This window comes from Dendropsophus ebraccatus, chromosome 4 (assembly GCF_027789765.1).
Source record: "Dendropsophus ebraccatus isolate aDenEbr1 chromosome 4, aDenEbr1.pat, whole genome shotgun sequence".
In the NCBI taxonomy this organism is placed as follows: domain Eukaryota; kingdom Metazoa; phylum Chordata; class Amphibia; order Anura; family Hylidae; genus Dendropsophus; species Dendropsophus ebraccatus.
The window spans coordinates 97,104,948-97,121,500 of record NC_091457.1 but is presented as its reverse complement, the minus strand read 5'-3'; the positions used below and the strand labels follow the sequence as shown (position 1 = coordinate 97,121,500).

At 41.8% G+C, this 16,553-nt stretch overlaps 1 protein-coding gene across 1 annotated transcript in view; it reads left to right on the top strand.

The window, feature by feature from the left end:
- The first annotated feature begins 3,391 nt into the window (after positions 1-3,391).
- LOC138788455 (hepatocyte nuclear factor 4-beta-like) overlaps positions 3,392-16,553 on the top strand; it is a 29,369-nt gene continuing 16,207 nt past the window's right edge. The window contains exons 1-2 of the mRNA XM_069966327.1: positions 3,392-3,632; positions 11,555-11,726. Coding sequence (XP_069822428.1) covers positions 3,518-3,632; positions 11,555-11,726 — 287 coding nt within the window. The 5' untranslated portion in view covers positions 3,392-3,517. The remainder of the gene's footprint in view (positions 3,633-11,554; positions 11,727-16,553) is intronic.

The following is a 16,553-nucleotide window of genomic DNA, read 5'->3' as shown; positions in this document are numbered from 1 at the left end:
GGTGTGTGTGAAGCTACCCTAAGGGTGTGTTCACACGTACAGGATCTGCAGCAGATTTGAAGATGCAGGTTCAATGCAAAGTAACTCTGGGTCATCAAATCTTTTGCAGATTTGCTGCAGATTCAAATCTGCGCCATCAAATCTGCTGCTAGATATGAGAGCATTAGGGCTGTACATGTTTTGTTTTAGCTAATATAGATCTCTCTACTCTTAAGCTACTAGACAAGATGTTTCCACTTCTCTACACTAGTGGTCGGAAGATTTTGGTGAGACACTTCCTGGTAAAGGTTTGTATAATATGAACATGAGTATGTAGATATGTATTATCCCATAATTGTTGCTGAGCTTAGTCATCAGGGCTGGAGCCCTAATACATTTTCCAAGGCTTTCAGAATTATTTTTTATCAAATTTGGTAATAAGCTATAAGATTTTTTTAAAAACTATATCTATGGTCATGTGACCCTGGTAATCACGATTACTCACACCGATGATTATGCACACCATAGGGCAAAGTCCAAGGCCATGATATCTCATTTCATGTTATCTGATGGAGACTCATTTATATAGAGCAATCTTATTAGTCAATTTGTGGAATTTTATTTGAGGTGTGATAATAAAAGCAGTGAGAATACTTTATAATTTCTATAGTGGTAGATCATACAGACATAGGATTTAACCCTTCTCTGACTTCAAGACTGTGTGATCTTAACTTTTGACGAGCGATCTGTGAAATGTTAAAGGAGTTATCCACAATCAGAAATACATAGCTACTTCTGTCCTTAGTTTCTGTGCAGTATTAAAGGTTAGTTCCACTAGTTCTACTGTTTTTGTGTGTTTCTAATCATGGGTAACCCCATTAACATAAATTTCAGTTATGTTTAAAGTAGGTCCCCCCCACCAATAGGCGAATATGTTCTTAAGTAGATACCCCCCCAAGTAAACGGGTACAGACTAAGGTAGGTAGATATTTCTCTCCAGGCAGGAGTATTGTTGGGTACCCCTCCCAATATTCATGTATGTCCTTAGGTCAGTAGTGCCCACAAGGAGTGCCATGGCACAAGAGGAGTGCTATTTCTGGAAGAAATTGGCCATGTTTTTCTAAGCCTGGATATCTCCTTAAAGGGAATGTACCATCTACCATCAAGTAGGGCCCTTGGATAGAACGGCAACAGCGCGGGGAAGCTGGTGCCGCAGTCCTTTTTTTTGAACCGCAGCCCGGTTCCTGTTTACGGTGCCGTTCTATTTACGGGCACTGGGCCAGGAGTAGGAGCAAACCCCCGCCCCTTTATGACGTGGAAACATTAGAATAAATAGAGCCACATCATAGAAGGGTGGGGGTTTATTCACACTGGGGCGGTCTGGCCTGCCTCCAATGCTTCACCCCCGACCTGGTGCCTGTGAATAGAACGGTGCTGTACACAGGAACCAGGCTGCAGTTCAAAAAAAGGACCACAGCCCCGGCTTTTCCGCACTGGTGCCGTTCTATACATGGACGTGGTGACCGTGGTGGTCGCATCCTTCAGTTCCCAACCGCCGGGATGATGTTATGTCGGTGGTTGGAATATAGCTCAGCCAGAGAGGATGTAGTCGTGATGCCAGTGCTTACTCAGCATACAGGTGTGATATAGCTGCTTTTAGTGTGTGGCTGGCTATACTGCTCCCCAATGGACGGTGACCTGCCGGGCTGTGATGGGTCCCTTGGGCTCTTATCACGGTAGGGAGATGACCAACCCGGACTGTTGGTACCGCCACCCACAGAAAGGGTAAAATGACCCAAGGACAGTGTAGTGTCTCAGAAGTGTAAATAAGGTGATTTTTACTGAAAAGTCTCTGACACTACAGGATAGTGGTGTAACAAGTGACTTCTGAGATACAGACTTGAGTTAACTGAATCTGCACTGAGAGATGCTGGCATGCTGAGGTAGGATAGAAGAGTTCTGGTTCAGATGAGTGCTGAGTAGAGTAGAGAAGTTCAGAAGAGTAGAGGGGAGTTTGTCGGGAGAGCCCCAAGCCAGTTTAGTAATGCGCTCTGCCAGAACTTGTGAGAAGAAATACTTGGAAGATACTTGAGAAGAAGAGAATACTTGTGTCCGTGTTTCGACCTGAATGTCGCTATAACCAACTTCTGCCCTGTAGTGTCGGGTTACCCGTCCTATGAGGATGACACAAGCCCCAGTCTTGGTTACCTGAGTGTAGTTAAGTGTTCAAGCATGTCCCGGTTTCACCTGCGCTGCGAGATACGTAGGCCTTGGATATGGCTGCTTTGCTCTATCCGGGTCAGTTCCTCTGTCTAGGATACCGCCCTTCTCTTTTAAGAGAGGTTCTCGGCGTGGGCTGGGGTGTTCTCTGACTTGTCCTCTTTAGCTGTTTAGCACTGCATCTTGTCTATAGTAATATCTTTAAAAGGAAAGTCTTTGCGTTCTCCATACGTGTGTCCACCACCACAGCTGGTCTGTCGTGGACAGGGAACCTGGCAGAGCCAGGCCCTGGCTAAGTTCAGCAGGGATGCCTGATCTGTGTGTGTGTCCTAGTCCTCAGAGAATCAGAGGGAAACTAAACTAAAGTGGCGCTACACTTCCTCTCCCCATGTGACAACTTCCTACAGGGTATGTAAAAGTCCCTGTGAGTGGTGGAGAAGAATAGAGGATAGAGATAGGTAGAAGAAAAAGAGCATCTCTCAGAATCGCATAACAAGACAGTAACTCTATAGTGACTTCAGCTGTGCAACATATACAAGACTTAACATAGTGACATCTAGTGGCAAAACTCTTTAGATTACAAGGCTTTTGTGACAGGTGTTCAGAGTAGAAACACCCGTGATGGGACACAACATGGGCAATACTTAAAGCGAATGTTCCCATAGATACATATGAGAACTGCAGAGCGGAAACACATAAAAAACACACTGAAAAAAAAAAAGTATGAGTTGTGCCTTACTTGCAGCAGCTGCCAAATAATGATTTAACAAGAATCTTTCTTTATGATGTAGAGAAAAATAGCATTATGAGGGGCAACATTTTATTAGTATTACAAATAGAAAAAGGTGCAAATTGTGATGCAAACCACCTCTTAATAAATTTTCTAATACATTTCAGTTTGATTTGCATATAATACCAGTCTTGATAATTCACCACAAAGTCTATTACAAAGTTGCAGAACTCCATAGTGGTTGAACAGTTTTTACTGTACATGAATGTGTCAGATGATTTTGTTACGACGTAAAGACTCCTCTTTTGTGCATACTCCTCTGAGTTTATGTCCCATAAGCTATCAGTAAACATCTAGGTAATGGTGAATGACAGTGATTGGTGAACACTTATCTCCATGTGATTGACTTGTGACTCCAGCTGCTGCACCTCCTCCTGTCAACTTTTGTGTCACTGCAGTTTACATTCTGATCACTGATTTTTTTTTTGTAACTTTGCTCCAGCGAGGTGGCGAGGAGGGGGCAACGTGGGGTGATTGGCAGCAGGGTTGTTGGCGTCAGTGACCTGTTCTTGTTGACAGATCACAATAATGAAGCTTTGTGAGGGAATTATGGACATGGAATTACCAGATTACTCAGAGACCCTGGACTCTACGTACACCATGTTGGAATTCGACAGTATTCGAGTGCTGCCGACTAATGCAGGTGAGGAGCAAAGGTTCATATAATAGGATCCAGAACCCGATGGAATGATGGGATTATAAACCAGGCCTATGCTGAGAACATGCTTGAACTCGTAGTCCCCTAAAAATGGCTGAGAAACCAAAATATGATCATGTAATTGTATGTATCTAATTTTGTATATTTAGGGTGCGTTCACACCTACAGGATCTGCAGCTGATTTTCTGCAGCAGATTTCAGTTAAATAACTGAACACAGCATCAAATCTGATGCTGTGTTCAGTTATTTAACTGAAATCTGCTGCAGAAAATCAGCTGCAGATCCTGTAGGTGTGAACGCCCCATTAACATGTATTATATGAACAGATACTCCCATCCTCCAGTGGAGGAAGTTGCTTACAATTGTATACTTCCATATTTGCCAAGGACTTCAATAGATGTAAGATGCCACATTATAGGCTGTGCTGCTATCTTAATAATAGATGAGTGAATTTACAGTAATAACATAGCAAATCACTTTGTTAGCTCGGCAGTGGGCTTATCAGTCTGCTGCTTTTGAAGTCTGTGCCGCTCCTCCCCGGGTGTCGGAGAAAAGCGGAATCCAGTCCTGGGAAACTGGAAGTAGTTTTTCAGGGCTGTATCCAGCTGTTCCAGGTACCCAAGGAGGAGCAGCAGGAAGGGGCACAGACTTCAAAGGTAGCAGATTGATAAGCCGACTGCCGAGCTAACAAAGCCATTTGCTACATTTTTAATGTAAATTCGCTCATCCCTAATCTTAATATCCCTCTTTTTACGTTAATCTATATACAGTATATTCAGAATTCTGCATGAATTCATGCTATATTATAGCTTGATGATACATTCTGGCTGCCTGCAGCCACCATTTGGGTGATATACTTTTGTATTTTGAAGTTTTGTAATTGCATGAAAAAGTAACAAAGAAACTTTGGTGTCCTGTTAATTTGTATATACCATTGGGGGGAGATCAATGATTGAGGTATTGAGTTTAATGTAAAGTTTTATTACTTTTCGCAGAGCTAGGGTAGATTTCAGAACTTAATAAATCGCAGAAGCTGAAACCAGCCGCATGGTCTTGATAAATTCCCCCATAGTCTATTAGAAAGTTGCAAAGCTTATCATTTATTAAAGACACAACTCAGGCTATTCACCACTTTTATTCAAAACACGGTCTCAGCATGTATGTTGTCATTAGACGGTGGGCAGTAGGGTCTCAGTGGTCACCACCCTATCTTATTTATTAATCATACCTTTTTATTTATGCTGGAATTTCTTTACTTGCTTTCCCCTATAGATGGTGGACCCTCTGTATACCAGTGTGTTGTGTAACCTGCTCAGTAAATACATGAAAGCTAGTGGCAGAGGGGTCAAGGGTTGTGTACAGGGTCATGCTCGCTGTTGCTGGGTCACATTTACTTTGTATTATTTGCTATGGGGTTAATGAGTTATGTTTTTATCATCTTGTTTGTGATACTTAATAACAACTGTTGTTTTAGGGAAAAGATGCGAGCAGAAAATTGTGCCCAATATAAGTGCCTGGTTGGTAGGTAGGCTACTATTATGTAGAAAGCTTGGGGCATCTATTTCTATGTAAAAAAAAAAATTAAGTGGCCTGCCTAAATATGACTGACTGGTCTGGGGATTTGTATGAGTCTGTTATTGTCATTCACAAGACTGTAACTACATTCGCCTGTAAGTATAGAATGTAAAGGTAACTACTTTGGGTCCAGGAGTGAAAGGCCTTCAATTAGATTACATCATTTCCTATAGGTAGTGTGGATCTGCCTAGGGTCCTATCATTTTTGCAAGAGGTGCTGGGAGAGACAACAATTGGAGTCTTCTTTTCCAGGATGATGGGAATCATATCTGACAATACTATGGTTACAATGTTTTCCTTTTGCCAGTCTCATTCTATGGGCGGTTTCCAAAATAGGGCAATGCAAGGTGGTGACGTCTCCTCCAATCTGTGACCTTTGATACCATTAGTTACATTTATGGTAGTTGGAATTTAATGGTGCCATAAAACTGGATTGCACACAGATTTCTCCCTGAAGATCCGGGCCCCAGAGACAATGGGAGACGAAATGTTTCCCAAAATGCACTGTGACTAGAGCCCATCATATATTTCTACCAATAGCATCATCATGTTCCTGATTAAGAAGCCAGTGCAGTAAGTAAGGTTATACGCAGAGGCTAGACTTCCCTGCACCTGTGGTATATTTCCAGTTTGTTATCCCCAATGGGGTTTTAGTGTAGGTTAGAACAAAGCAAATCATTGTTCTGTCTCACAAGGCACACTTTCTTTTTACATGGTGGACTGAGGATCTTAATACACTAGTGAAGCAGCTTCTAATGGGGCACCAAAACCACCACGAAACCACGTAAAGTCAAATTGCTGATGGTTTGCCAACAGGCTGCTTAGTGTGACCACCTGCAAGAGCTCTCTTAAGCCCTTCTAACATACAGTCTCATGAAAAGGACATTACTTCCCTCCCTCAGCCAAATCCAATACACATACAGTATACAAAGATTACCACCCTCTTCTTAGTCACCTATAAATAAAGCTATGCCCATAATATACAACGAAAAAGGTTGTCTGCATTTACAGCAGCATGTTCCTGACAGGCCCATAGACTTCAATGGATCAACAGAGTCAATTAGTAACTGCTTTCAGTCAATTTTCCAAACATATAGGCTCTTCTAATAAATAGTCTCATGTAAATAACACTTCTACTCCAACTTGCAGTCCCATGTAAATAACATCACTCCTATGTTCTCTCTCTTGCCCCTCTGCGTCCCAGCATACTGCTTGTGCCTTCAGCATTACCAAGCTGCTCCTACTTCCTGTTTCAGCAGTTCATTGTAACCCAGGAGGCCCTGTCCCTTTTATTACACCATGGGGGAGCAGCGGTGTAAATGAGCGCCAATCTGCTAGATTGGCTGTCGCTTTAAAAGCCTATTACATATCTCGAAAATTGTGCAGCCAGGGCTGCACAATATCGCTAGGATGTTTTGTTCAGCCCTTTACGCTAATCAGCCATTGGCTATACATATCTTTTAACAGGGACAGTGGATTATCTTTTGACAGGTTTAGACTATGTTCACATGCTGTACAAACATTGACAGTTCCGCTGTGAATGGTCGCTGTTTAACGAAACCTATGACCGGAATTAATGATTATGATCAGAATTAATGATTAATTAATGATTAATGATCAGAATTAATGATTGTGATCATTAATTCTGGCCGTGGGTATCGTTAAACACTGACCATTCACGGCGGAACGGTCAATGTTTGTACAGCTTGTGAACATAGACTTAAAGTGAGTGATCAGCAACACTGCTATTCTGTTGGCCGACCCCAAAGCCTCCCAATCTTTGTGCCTGGGCACATTTCCCCTTCTAGCTATGCACATAGTTTAACCACATCATTGCATGCTGGTACTAAATCAAACCTTCAACTAGATACACCCATTGCAGATCTGCCTTTGGCACATTTTCTGCTGACGAAAATCTGCAGTACAAGGTAATCCAGCTGTACAGAGAAATAATAATGAAAGTGTTATACTTTCCCTTCCAGTTGTACATGTACATATGTACATATACATTTTTTGATGCATAAACATATGCAGTAAAAAAAAAACGTATTTTCCATTCAAATACATTGTAAAAAAAAAAAAATATATAGCAATGAATGTGCTTTTGCATCTAGCAAAAATAACCTGACAGAAAGGTATGTAAAAAAATGTGTTTCCTTAATGAGGAAAACATTAAGTCCTCCATTTTAATTTCAAAGAACGGATGTTGTTTTCAGTCTTCAATTATTTCAATTGAAGTCTATGGAAACAACGGCCGTTGGTTCACACAAAATAATGTCAAATAAATGTTCATATAATTAATTAAAGGGGTATTCCACCCGAGAGCTTAAAAAATTAAATGCTCCCAAGCCTAGCAGGTCTTACTAACCAAGTCCCCGAGTATTTTGAGCTTACTCCCATCTAGTTGCCACCTTCCTGAGTTCCAAGTTATTCTAAGGGTACAAACCCACTTGACGTATTTGCTGCGTGAATCAGTCTTAAAAATAAGCAGGCAAAACGCAGGTTGGCTTTATACAATTGTTCTGCGTTAAAATACGCAATTGCGTATTTTTGAAGCGTGAAGCTTGTTGTTAGCAAAGCATCATTTGTTAACAACCTGTGCGAAAAACGCATGTAGCTTCACGCTTCAAAAATACGCAATTGCGTATTTTAACGCAGAACAATTGTATAAAGCTAACCTGCGTTTTGCCTGCTTATTTTTAAGACTGATTCACGCAGCAAATACGTCAAGTGGGTTTGAACCCTAAAAGCTGGTCTATATCTAATATGGTGCTGGCCAGGAAACTACATCTCCCAGCATGCACTATACCTCAGAGCCAACTGCCAAGTATTCACCTCATCTTGTAGTATTTGCCCATCGCTGGCTCAATCTGCTTCTGCTTTAGGCAGGGTTCACACTACGTATATTTCAGTCAGTATTGTGGTCCTCATATTGCAACCAAAACCAGGAGTGGATTAAAAACACAGAAAGGATCTGTTCACACAATGTTGAAATTGAGTGGATGGCCGCCATTTAATGGCAAATATTTGCTGTTATTTTAAAACAACATTGTGTGGACAGAGCCTTTCTGTGTTTTTAATCCACTCCTGGTTTTGGTTGCAATATGAGGACCACAATACTGACTGAAATATACGTAGTGTGAACCCAGCCTAAGGGTACAAACCCACTTGACGTAATTGCTGCGTGAATCAGTCTTAAAAATAAGCAGGCAAAACGCAGGTTGGCTTTATACAATTGTTCTGCATTAAAATACGCAATTGCGTATTTTTGAAGCGTGAAGCTTGTTGTTAGCAAAGCATCAGTTGTTAACAACCTGTGCGAAAAACGCATGTAGCTTCACGCTTCAAAAATATGCAATTGCGTATTTTAACGCAGAACAATTGTATAAAGCCAACCTGCGTTTTGCCTGCTTATTTTTAAGACTGATTCACGCAGCAAATACATCAAGTGGGTTTGTACCCTTACACTGTAAACAAAATATCTATCTATTTATCTATGCATCTACATAGATAGATTAGAAAGAGAGCAATAGATGAAACAAATGTGTTTCCTTTTCCCTGCACTGCTCAGCAGGCTGTCACTGTTTTGTTGTTGCCCCTCTCCTTGGCCAGGTGCTCACTGATTGGTGTGATGTCAGTGGAGGTCAGGGTTACAGATGAGGTGTTACAGCTAAGGCTTCGTTCACGCTGAGTAAAACTGGCGGAATTTCGCGGTGGAGAAGTCCCACCAGCCTCCATGTCATAATGACAGTCTATGGGAGGCTCACGCACCTCCTCTCTCCATGCTGAAGAATGAACATGAGCACGAGCCTCCCATAGGCTCCTGCAGACATACGGCCCAATTCATGTAATAGAAACCTATAACAAACAAACTTAGATTATGGGTAGGAATTCAACTGGGTTAAATTTTCTTAAGTGGAGTACCCCTTTAATTTGCGGCCGTTATTTTATGTTATTCACCTGTTGCTTTTTTTTTTTTTTTTACACCATGCTTTCACTGTAATTTCCACTATATTGAATAGGACTTTAAAATAGCCACACCAAAAAGGGTGTGAAAAGACGGCCATAGTGAACATAACCTTGAAAAATGTACCGGCAGCCGTCATAGTAATGACAGATGCCAAAGTATGTTGAACCATCCCTCTACCCCCAGGATGCTCTGAGCGTGGGAAGAGTGGTCTGTGAGAGCCGTCCCTGCCGAGAGCCACTCTGAGGGAATACTGGGGGAAGGGAGGAGTTGCCCACATGTGCATGCTGCTTTGGGATGCTGCTGAGGGTGGTGAACTGTCAGCTAGTTGAACTTGCAGATAATACTTGCAGGCCACAACCTCTCACATCAGGCCCATAGCAGCTGCGTGGTCTGCCTTCATGGTAGCTACGCCACTGGCCAATATTTGATGCTCAAAATGACGGCTGTAGTTTTGAGTATTAAATAATGGCCATTCAAAATCATTGTTTGAATACAGCCTTAGGGTAGCTTCACACGTACCGTATCGATGCGTGTTTAACGCTGCGTTTTTGCTGCGTTTTTTACATGCACGTTTTGATTTTCACATGATTTTCCTGTGAAAATCAAAACTCGCATTTAAAAATCGCACCAAAAACGTAGCGTTAAACACGCACCGTTAAACACGCAGCGATACGGTACGTGTGAGGCTACCCTTATAAGCAATTTCCCCCACAAAGTTATGAATGCAATTCCAGGTAATGTGGAATCTCCTTTGTGTCAATATCTGAAAAGAACAGGTTGATCAGAATCTGTAGGTCATGATAACCTGTCCTGACCCCAGGGTGGAGCCTTTGACCATCGCATATCATCCGCCTCTAGCATCAGATGTGATTGTGGTTACAAAACTTCAGTAAGGCTTTGTTCGCACACTAAGGTTTTAACTGGAATTCAATACACAGCCAGGTACAGATCATAAATGGAAGACACATAAAAGGAAGATTAAGGGATCTATTTATAACTTGTGCATTTTTTTTTTTTTGCACTAGTGCACTTTTTACATGCTGCGCCAAAACTCACAGACCTTGCTCAAAATGAATCTGCACATTTTATGTGTGCTTGCAGAATTTTTTTTTTTAAACAGTTTCAATATTGTATGCTGGGTGCCTGCCGCCCCACCTTGGTCCACAGGTGTAGTCAATTATAGTAGAAAATGACCGCAGCACTCCAGGATTGTAGTGTAGAAATCAGTGAATAATTTATTCCATAAAAATGCCCACAGGAAAAACAGCAACATTTCGCTCCATCTATAGGAGATTTTTCAAGCCAGTGGATACACATAGTTAAACAAGTGTTTTATATCATCAATTTATATCATTAATTCAATCGTGACGTGAACATGTGTGGGCGTGATAAACATTCATGTGTCAAAATAATATCAATCAAAGTTTCAATACATACATATATGTATTGAAACTTTGATATTATTTTGACACATGTTTATCATGCCTACACATGTTCAAGTCACAATTAGATTAATCAAGGATGATATAAAACACTTGTTTAACCTATAGATGGAGCGAAACATCGCTGTTTTTCCTGTGGCCATTTTTATGGAATAAATTATTTACTGATTTCTTCACTACAAACCTTAAGTGCTGCGGTCATTTTCTACTATATTTATATATCCAAATGATGTCAGATTCCAAGTCCTTTTCGGAAGTGGAGGCAGGATTGTTCAGTGTTCAGCGCGAAAAGGTAAGAATAGTCTGTTTGTTATGTTCCACCCCCTTATTTTATTTTTATTTTTTTACAGTTATTTAGACATTTACTTTAAATTTCACTGTAAATTAGTATAGGCGTTTTAATCTCTAAGGCTTTAGCCCCTGTGTTTGCATTACAAAGCCAGGAGATTCTTTCATTATTACAACATTTCTATTGACTAAATGGAACAAATAACAATATGCATATAGACGTGGCTTTTTTCCTGGTGTTTTTATATATTTTAATATATCTGTAAAAAGAAAAAAAAGACTGAGAGGGTAAAGTGCTTAGATTTGCAAAACTGCAAACACCGTAAAAAAAAACCACCAAAAAACATCATGTGGATATTGCATTCAAATTTTTGGAACGTCGACGTGACCACATCAGAGTCCAGGGGACAGCAAGGTCCTGAGAACTTCTCAGCATATTATAAAACATCTCATCAGTTTAGCTGGGGTTCCATGGTTGGTGTTCTCCAGATTTAGAGCCATGATATGCATATATAAAAGTCTCTATGATGTCGTAGTCGTGTGACTGTTGTGATTCATGATGATGATGATGATGATGATGATGATGTTGCTCATGCTGTACAATCTGTAAAGGTGTCTGTTGTTTCTGGCAGAGATAATAACAGTGGAGTCAGAGAGCCCAGGATCCCTCAGTAATGGCGTCAGCACCTTGTGCGCAATTTGTGGAGACCGAGCTACAGGGAAACACTATGGAGCGTCCAGCTGTGATGGCTGCAAAGGGTTTTTCCGAAGAAGTGTCCGCAAGAATCATATGTACGCCTGCAGGTAATAAGAGTTTGCTTCCTAGATGATCAGCACACTTGTCTCCTGAAATACTATGTGCTGCTGTGAAAACTGCCGCTTTCACTAATATTCTCTTAAATTTGGGCTAGAGCAGTTAGTACACAGTGATGTTCTGTTTCCAGGACCTCTCATTATAGCTGCAGCCCTTGTTCCTCGGGCTCTGGGTGTAGAAGTGGAAATGATTTGTGTATTCTTTCTGTGTACTGTAACAACTCCTAGCGAAAAAAAAAACCTGCCATAAAGTCTTGGAACTTCTCATCAGATTAGTCAGAGGCTGAAGCTATGTACAGATTAATTCTTCTCACGGCTGAGGGTTTGGGACAATGCATCATTGTAGATTAACAGTACAGATCTCGCCTGTCCAGATTTTTACCTGTTTAGTAACAAACGCTTTAAGACCGCACTTACACAGTGCAGTACTGCATCAAACAGTACTGCATAAACATATTTTTATATAGTCTAACTTATTATGATCCACCCCTGAAAACAGTGAAAATCCGCTAGTTCAGCAAGATTTCTTTTCTTTCAAAACAACTGTTGCCAGAAAGTGCCAGAGATTTGTACTTCTATTAAAAAATACAAAGTCTTCCAATACTTATCAGCTGCTGTATATTGTGCAGGAAGTGGTGTGTTCTTTCCACTCTAAAGAGCAGGAGAGGTTTTCTATGGGGATTTGCTATTACTCTGGACAGTTCCGGACATGGACAGAGTTGGCAGCAAAGAGCACTGTGTCAGACTGGAAAGAATACACAACTTCCTGCAGGACATACAACAGCTGATAAGTACTGCACAACTTAGTAGATTACAAATCACTGGCATTTTCTGGCACGAGTTGATTTGCAAGAAGATTCTTTGCTGAACTACCCCTTTAAAAATTGGATGTATTTATGGTCCAGTATTGCACTGTGTAAGAGCGGCCTAACTCAGAGAATGATCTACAGTAGATATAAATAGATACAGTTTTCTATCTCTTGTGGATCTTGATTTTGGATTTTGTTAGATTCTGTATTTTTTAAAGAAATTTGCCATGTTTCTGCAGCTAAACAAGCATGAACAAAGTAGTGATCATTTGTGCAGCCCTGCATTGACAATAACTGAGCCTTGTAAAGTCTCCTTTACAGCAATATTGTCACTTTGAAGGAGTGACATTGCACAGATACCTGTGTTAGAAAGGTCCAGGGCTTCTTTTTGCTAGAAAACGAAACTCCTGCCTGCCTCAGTGTGCCATAGCCTGTCTATGGGAGGGCTCGCGCGCCTCTGCTGCAGCGGCTCTCTGCACAAAAAATTGTCAATTCTTTGCGTGGAGAGCAGCGGGAGTGGAGGCGCGCAAGCCGTCCCATAGACATGGCATGGCCGTTCCGGTACATGTACTCAGTGTGAACATACACTTAAAGTGCCATTATTGCAGTGTCCCAGAGTAGGTGTGGCCCCTGCTATGCCTCTGCCCACATGTAGTAAGGTACCTTCATATAGTACCCTCTGGGTGAAGGGAATCTGCACTCTGCATGTATTTCCTATTAATACCTGTATTTCCCATTTCTGGCTGCACTTCCTATTTTCTACTATTAGATGTCACTGTATTGTATGCACAGCTGAAGGAGATTGTTCACAAAGGGTTAACTGTCCAACAGCCACTGTTGTATGGGGGGATTCCCCTGACCAATTAATGAGCTGGGTACCTCATGTAATCTCAACAATCACTGGGCCAGCGGTAAAGCCTTCCAGCTGGTTTCTGCCCAATCAGGGAGTACTTTATTCCCTGAGGGAGATCTCTGGGAGGGAACTGCTGCTATGGCTCCCCTGTACAAGACCCCAAACCAAGGACTCCTTCATTATTTCTTATCAAGCACCTAGTACCTTAGGGTCTAGGTTAGTGTTTCTAAACTCCAGTCCTCAAGACCCACCAACAGTTCATGTTTTGCGGATATCCCTTAGGGTGCCTTCACACACCGGACCTGCAGCAGATTTGATGCAGTGTTCAGTTATTTAGATCAAATCAGCTGCGGATCCGCAGCAGAAAATTCGCTGCGATACGGTGTGTGTGAAGCTACTTTAGGGCCCTATTCCACGGGCCGAGCAACGATGTAAACGAGCGCCGATCTGCTCCTGTGGAGTAGGGCCCTTACAAGGAACAGCTGTGCCAGTTAGGGTCCTATTACACTGAGCGATTTTTAACGATTAACGTCTAACTATAAACGATCGCAAATGAGATTGTTTATCGTTATGCTGCATTTACACGGAACGATAATTGTTCGAATTTTAACATAAGCGATCACATTTAAAGGGGTAGTGCGGCAGTAAATAATTATTCACAGAGTAACACACATTACAAAGTTATACAACTTTGTAATGTATGTTATGTCTGTGAATGGCCCCCTTCCCCGTGTCCCACCACCCCCACCCGTGTACCCGGAAGTGAGGTGCGCTATACATACCTGTCACGTGCCGACTCGTCTCCGATCTTCAGTCTGCGATGTCGTCTTCGGACGGCCCGGCCGAAGCCGGCCGCCCTCTGCCGCGTCATCGGCTGCTCTGCCGCGTCATCGGGTGCTCATCCGCGATTGGCTGAGCATAACTGTGCTCAGGCTGAGCAGCCGATGACGCGGCCGCGTCATCAGCTGCTCAGCCGCGATTTGCTGAGCCAAACTGTGCTCAGCCAATCACTGCTGAGCATCTGATGAGGCTGGAGAGGGCGGCCGGCACTCAGGACGCTCGGAGGGATTCCGAAGACGACATCGCAGACTGAAGATCGAAGACGAGTCGGCACGTGACAGGTATGTATAGCGCACCTCACTTCCGGGTACACGGGTGGGGGTGGTGGAACATGGGGAAGGGGGCCATTCACAGACATAACATACATTACAAAGTTGTATAACTTTGTAATGTGTGTTATTCTGTGAATAATTGTTTACCGCCGCACTACCCCTTTAAGCGATAATCGTACTGTGTAAACACAGCGAGCGATCAAACGATGAGCGAGAAATTGTTCATTTTGATCTTTCAACATGTTCTTAAATCGTCGTTCGCTGAAAATTCGCTGATCGCTTTGTGTAAACAGTCTTTCACCGATTTACCCTATGTAAAAGATGGGCTTAAGCGATCTTAAAAATGATCGCAATAACAATTTTTCTTACGAATTTTCAAACAATTTTTCTAACTATTTATTCATCTAAATGCTGATCGTTATAAAAACCAAATCGTTGCTTCAAAATCGTTAAACAATTGATTGGGTGAATTATCGCTTTGTGTAAACGTAGCATTAACCTGAAATCGTTCACCATATTGTTTATTCCTTCTGATCCCAGAAAAACAATGAACAATGTGCTATTACACTGAACGATTAGTGAAAAAATGTGGAACTTGAGCAAACGAATGTGGAATTACAGCGAACGATTGACGATAATTTTAGGTTCAGATCTAATGCTGCGTTTACACGTAACGATTATTGGCCCGATCGTACGATTAGCAATGTCGGATTTACGATTTTTTTTTTATAACGATCAGCGTTTAGATGGTACGATATATCGTACGAAAATTCGCACTGCGATCGTTTTGTGATCGTTTAAGCCTATCTCACACATTGGTTAAATCGGCGAACGACTGTTCACACGGAACGATTTGCGAATTTTTTGCGTACGATGAACGACGATTTGATGACCTGATGAAAGATCAAAATGTACGATTTATCGTGCGTCGTTCGATCGTTCGCTGTGTTTACATGTACGATTATCGTTCGAATTCGACCGTTATCGCGAAAATTCGCACGATAATCGTTACGTGTAAACGCAGCATAAATCAATGACATAAGAATGATTTTCCGATCGTTGCCTGCAATTACACAGAACGATTATCGTTTAAAGTCGAACGATTTAACAATTGTTTTGCACGATAATCATCCCGTGTAACAGGGCCCTTACTGGTGCACTGACTACAATTATAACACCTGTGAAATCCTCAAAACATGACCTGTTGGTGGGTCTTGAGGACTGTAGTTGAGAAACACTGGTTTAGGTAGAGCCCCCAATGTCCCTGAAGTAGCCCTCAAGTCTACTCCTCCCTAGCTAAAGCCAGTCTATCCAAGTAAGTGCAAGCTGCAGTACTAAAGACTTTTCAAGTAAATAAACTACTATTCCTCCAGCTAGAAGCTGTGATCTAAATTTTACAGTTGGGAAAATGCTCTGGATTTAGGGCTTGTTATGTTGCTTCTTTTTTCTTTGTGGGTAATGTGTAAGTTAAAAATGGAAAATAAAGATTAAGGGTACCTTCACACACACTGTATTGCAGCGAATTTTCTGCTGCGGATCCGCAGCAGATTAGATCTTATTATCTGAACACAGCATCAAATCTGCTGCGGATCTGGTGTGTGTAAAGGCACCCTAAATAAAAAAAAGAAGCTGTGATCTAAACTAATATTCCTTGAGCGAGAAGCTGTATTTAAGTCCAAGTACCCAGCTCAAGGGATTGAGTTTCCTTTATTCATTGTACCTCTACTGGAAAAAGAGAACTATAAATTGTGTATTGCATTTAAGAATCTACAGTAAATTGGTTCCTGTTCCTCCTTCACTCTACATCTACACCTATATTAAAAAGTGTGTGTTGGTATATCCAGGGGTGGGCATATACCACTTCTGGCCACCGTGACAAGTGCCTCAGGGGTACACCACCATCTTGCCCAGCTATATAACACCACCTAGCAACCCCTGGTCACCACATACTCATCTGTAGGGTGTACTGCTATGTTGCCTAGTGACCACTTTACTTCCTGTTTGGGTGACCACCATTTACATACAGAGAGCAACATGTCATGAC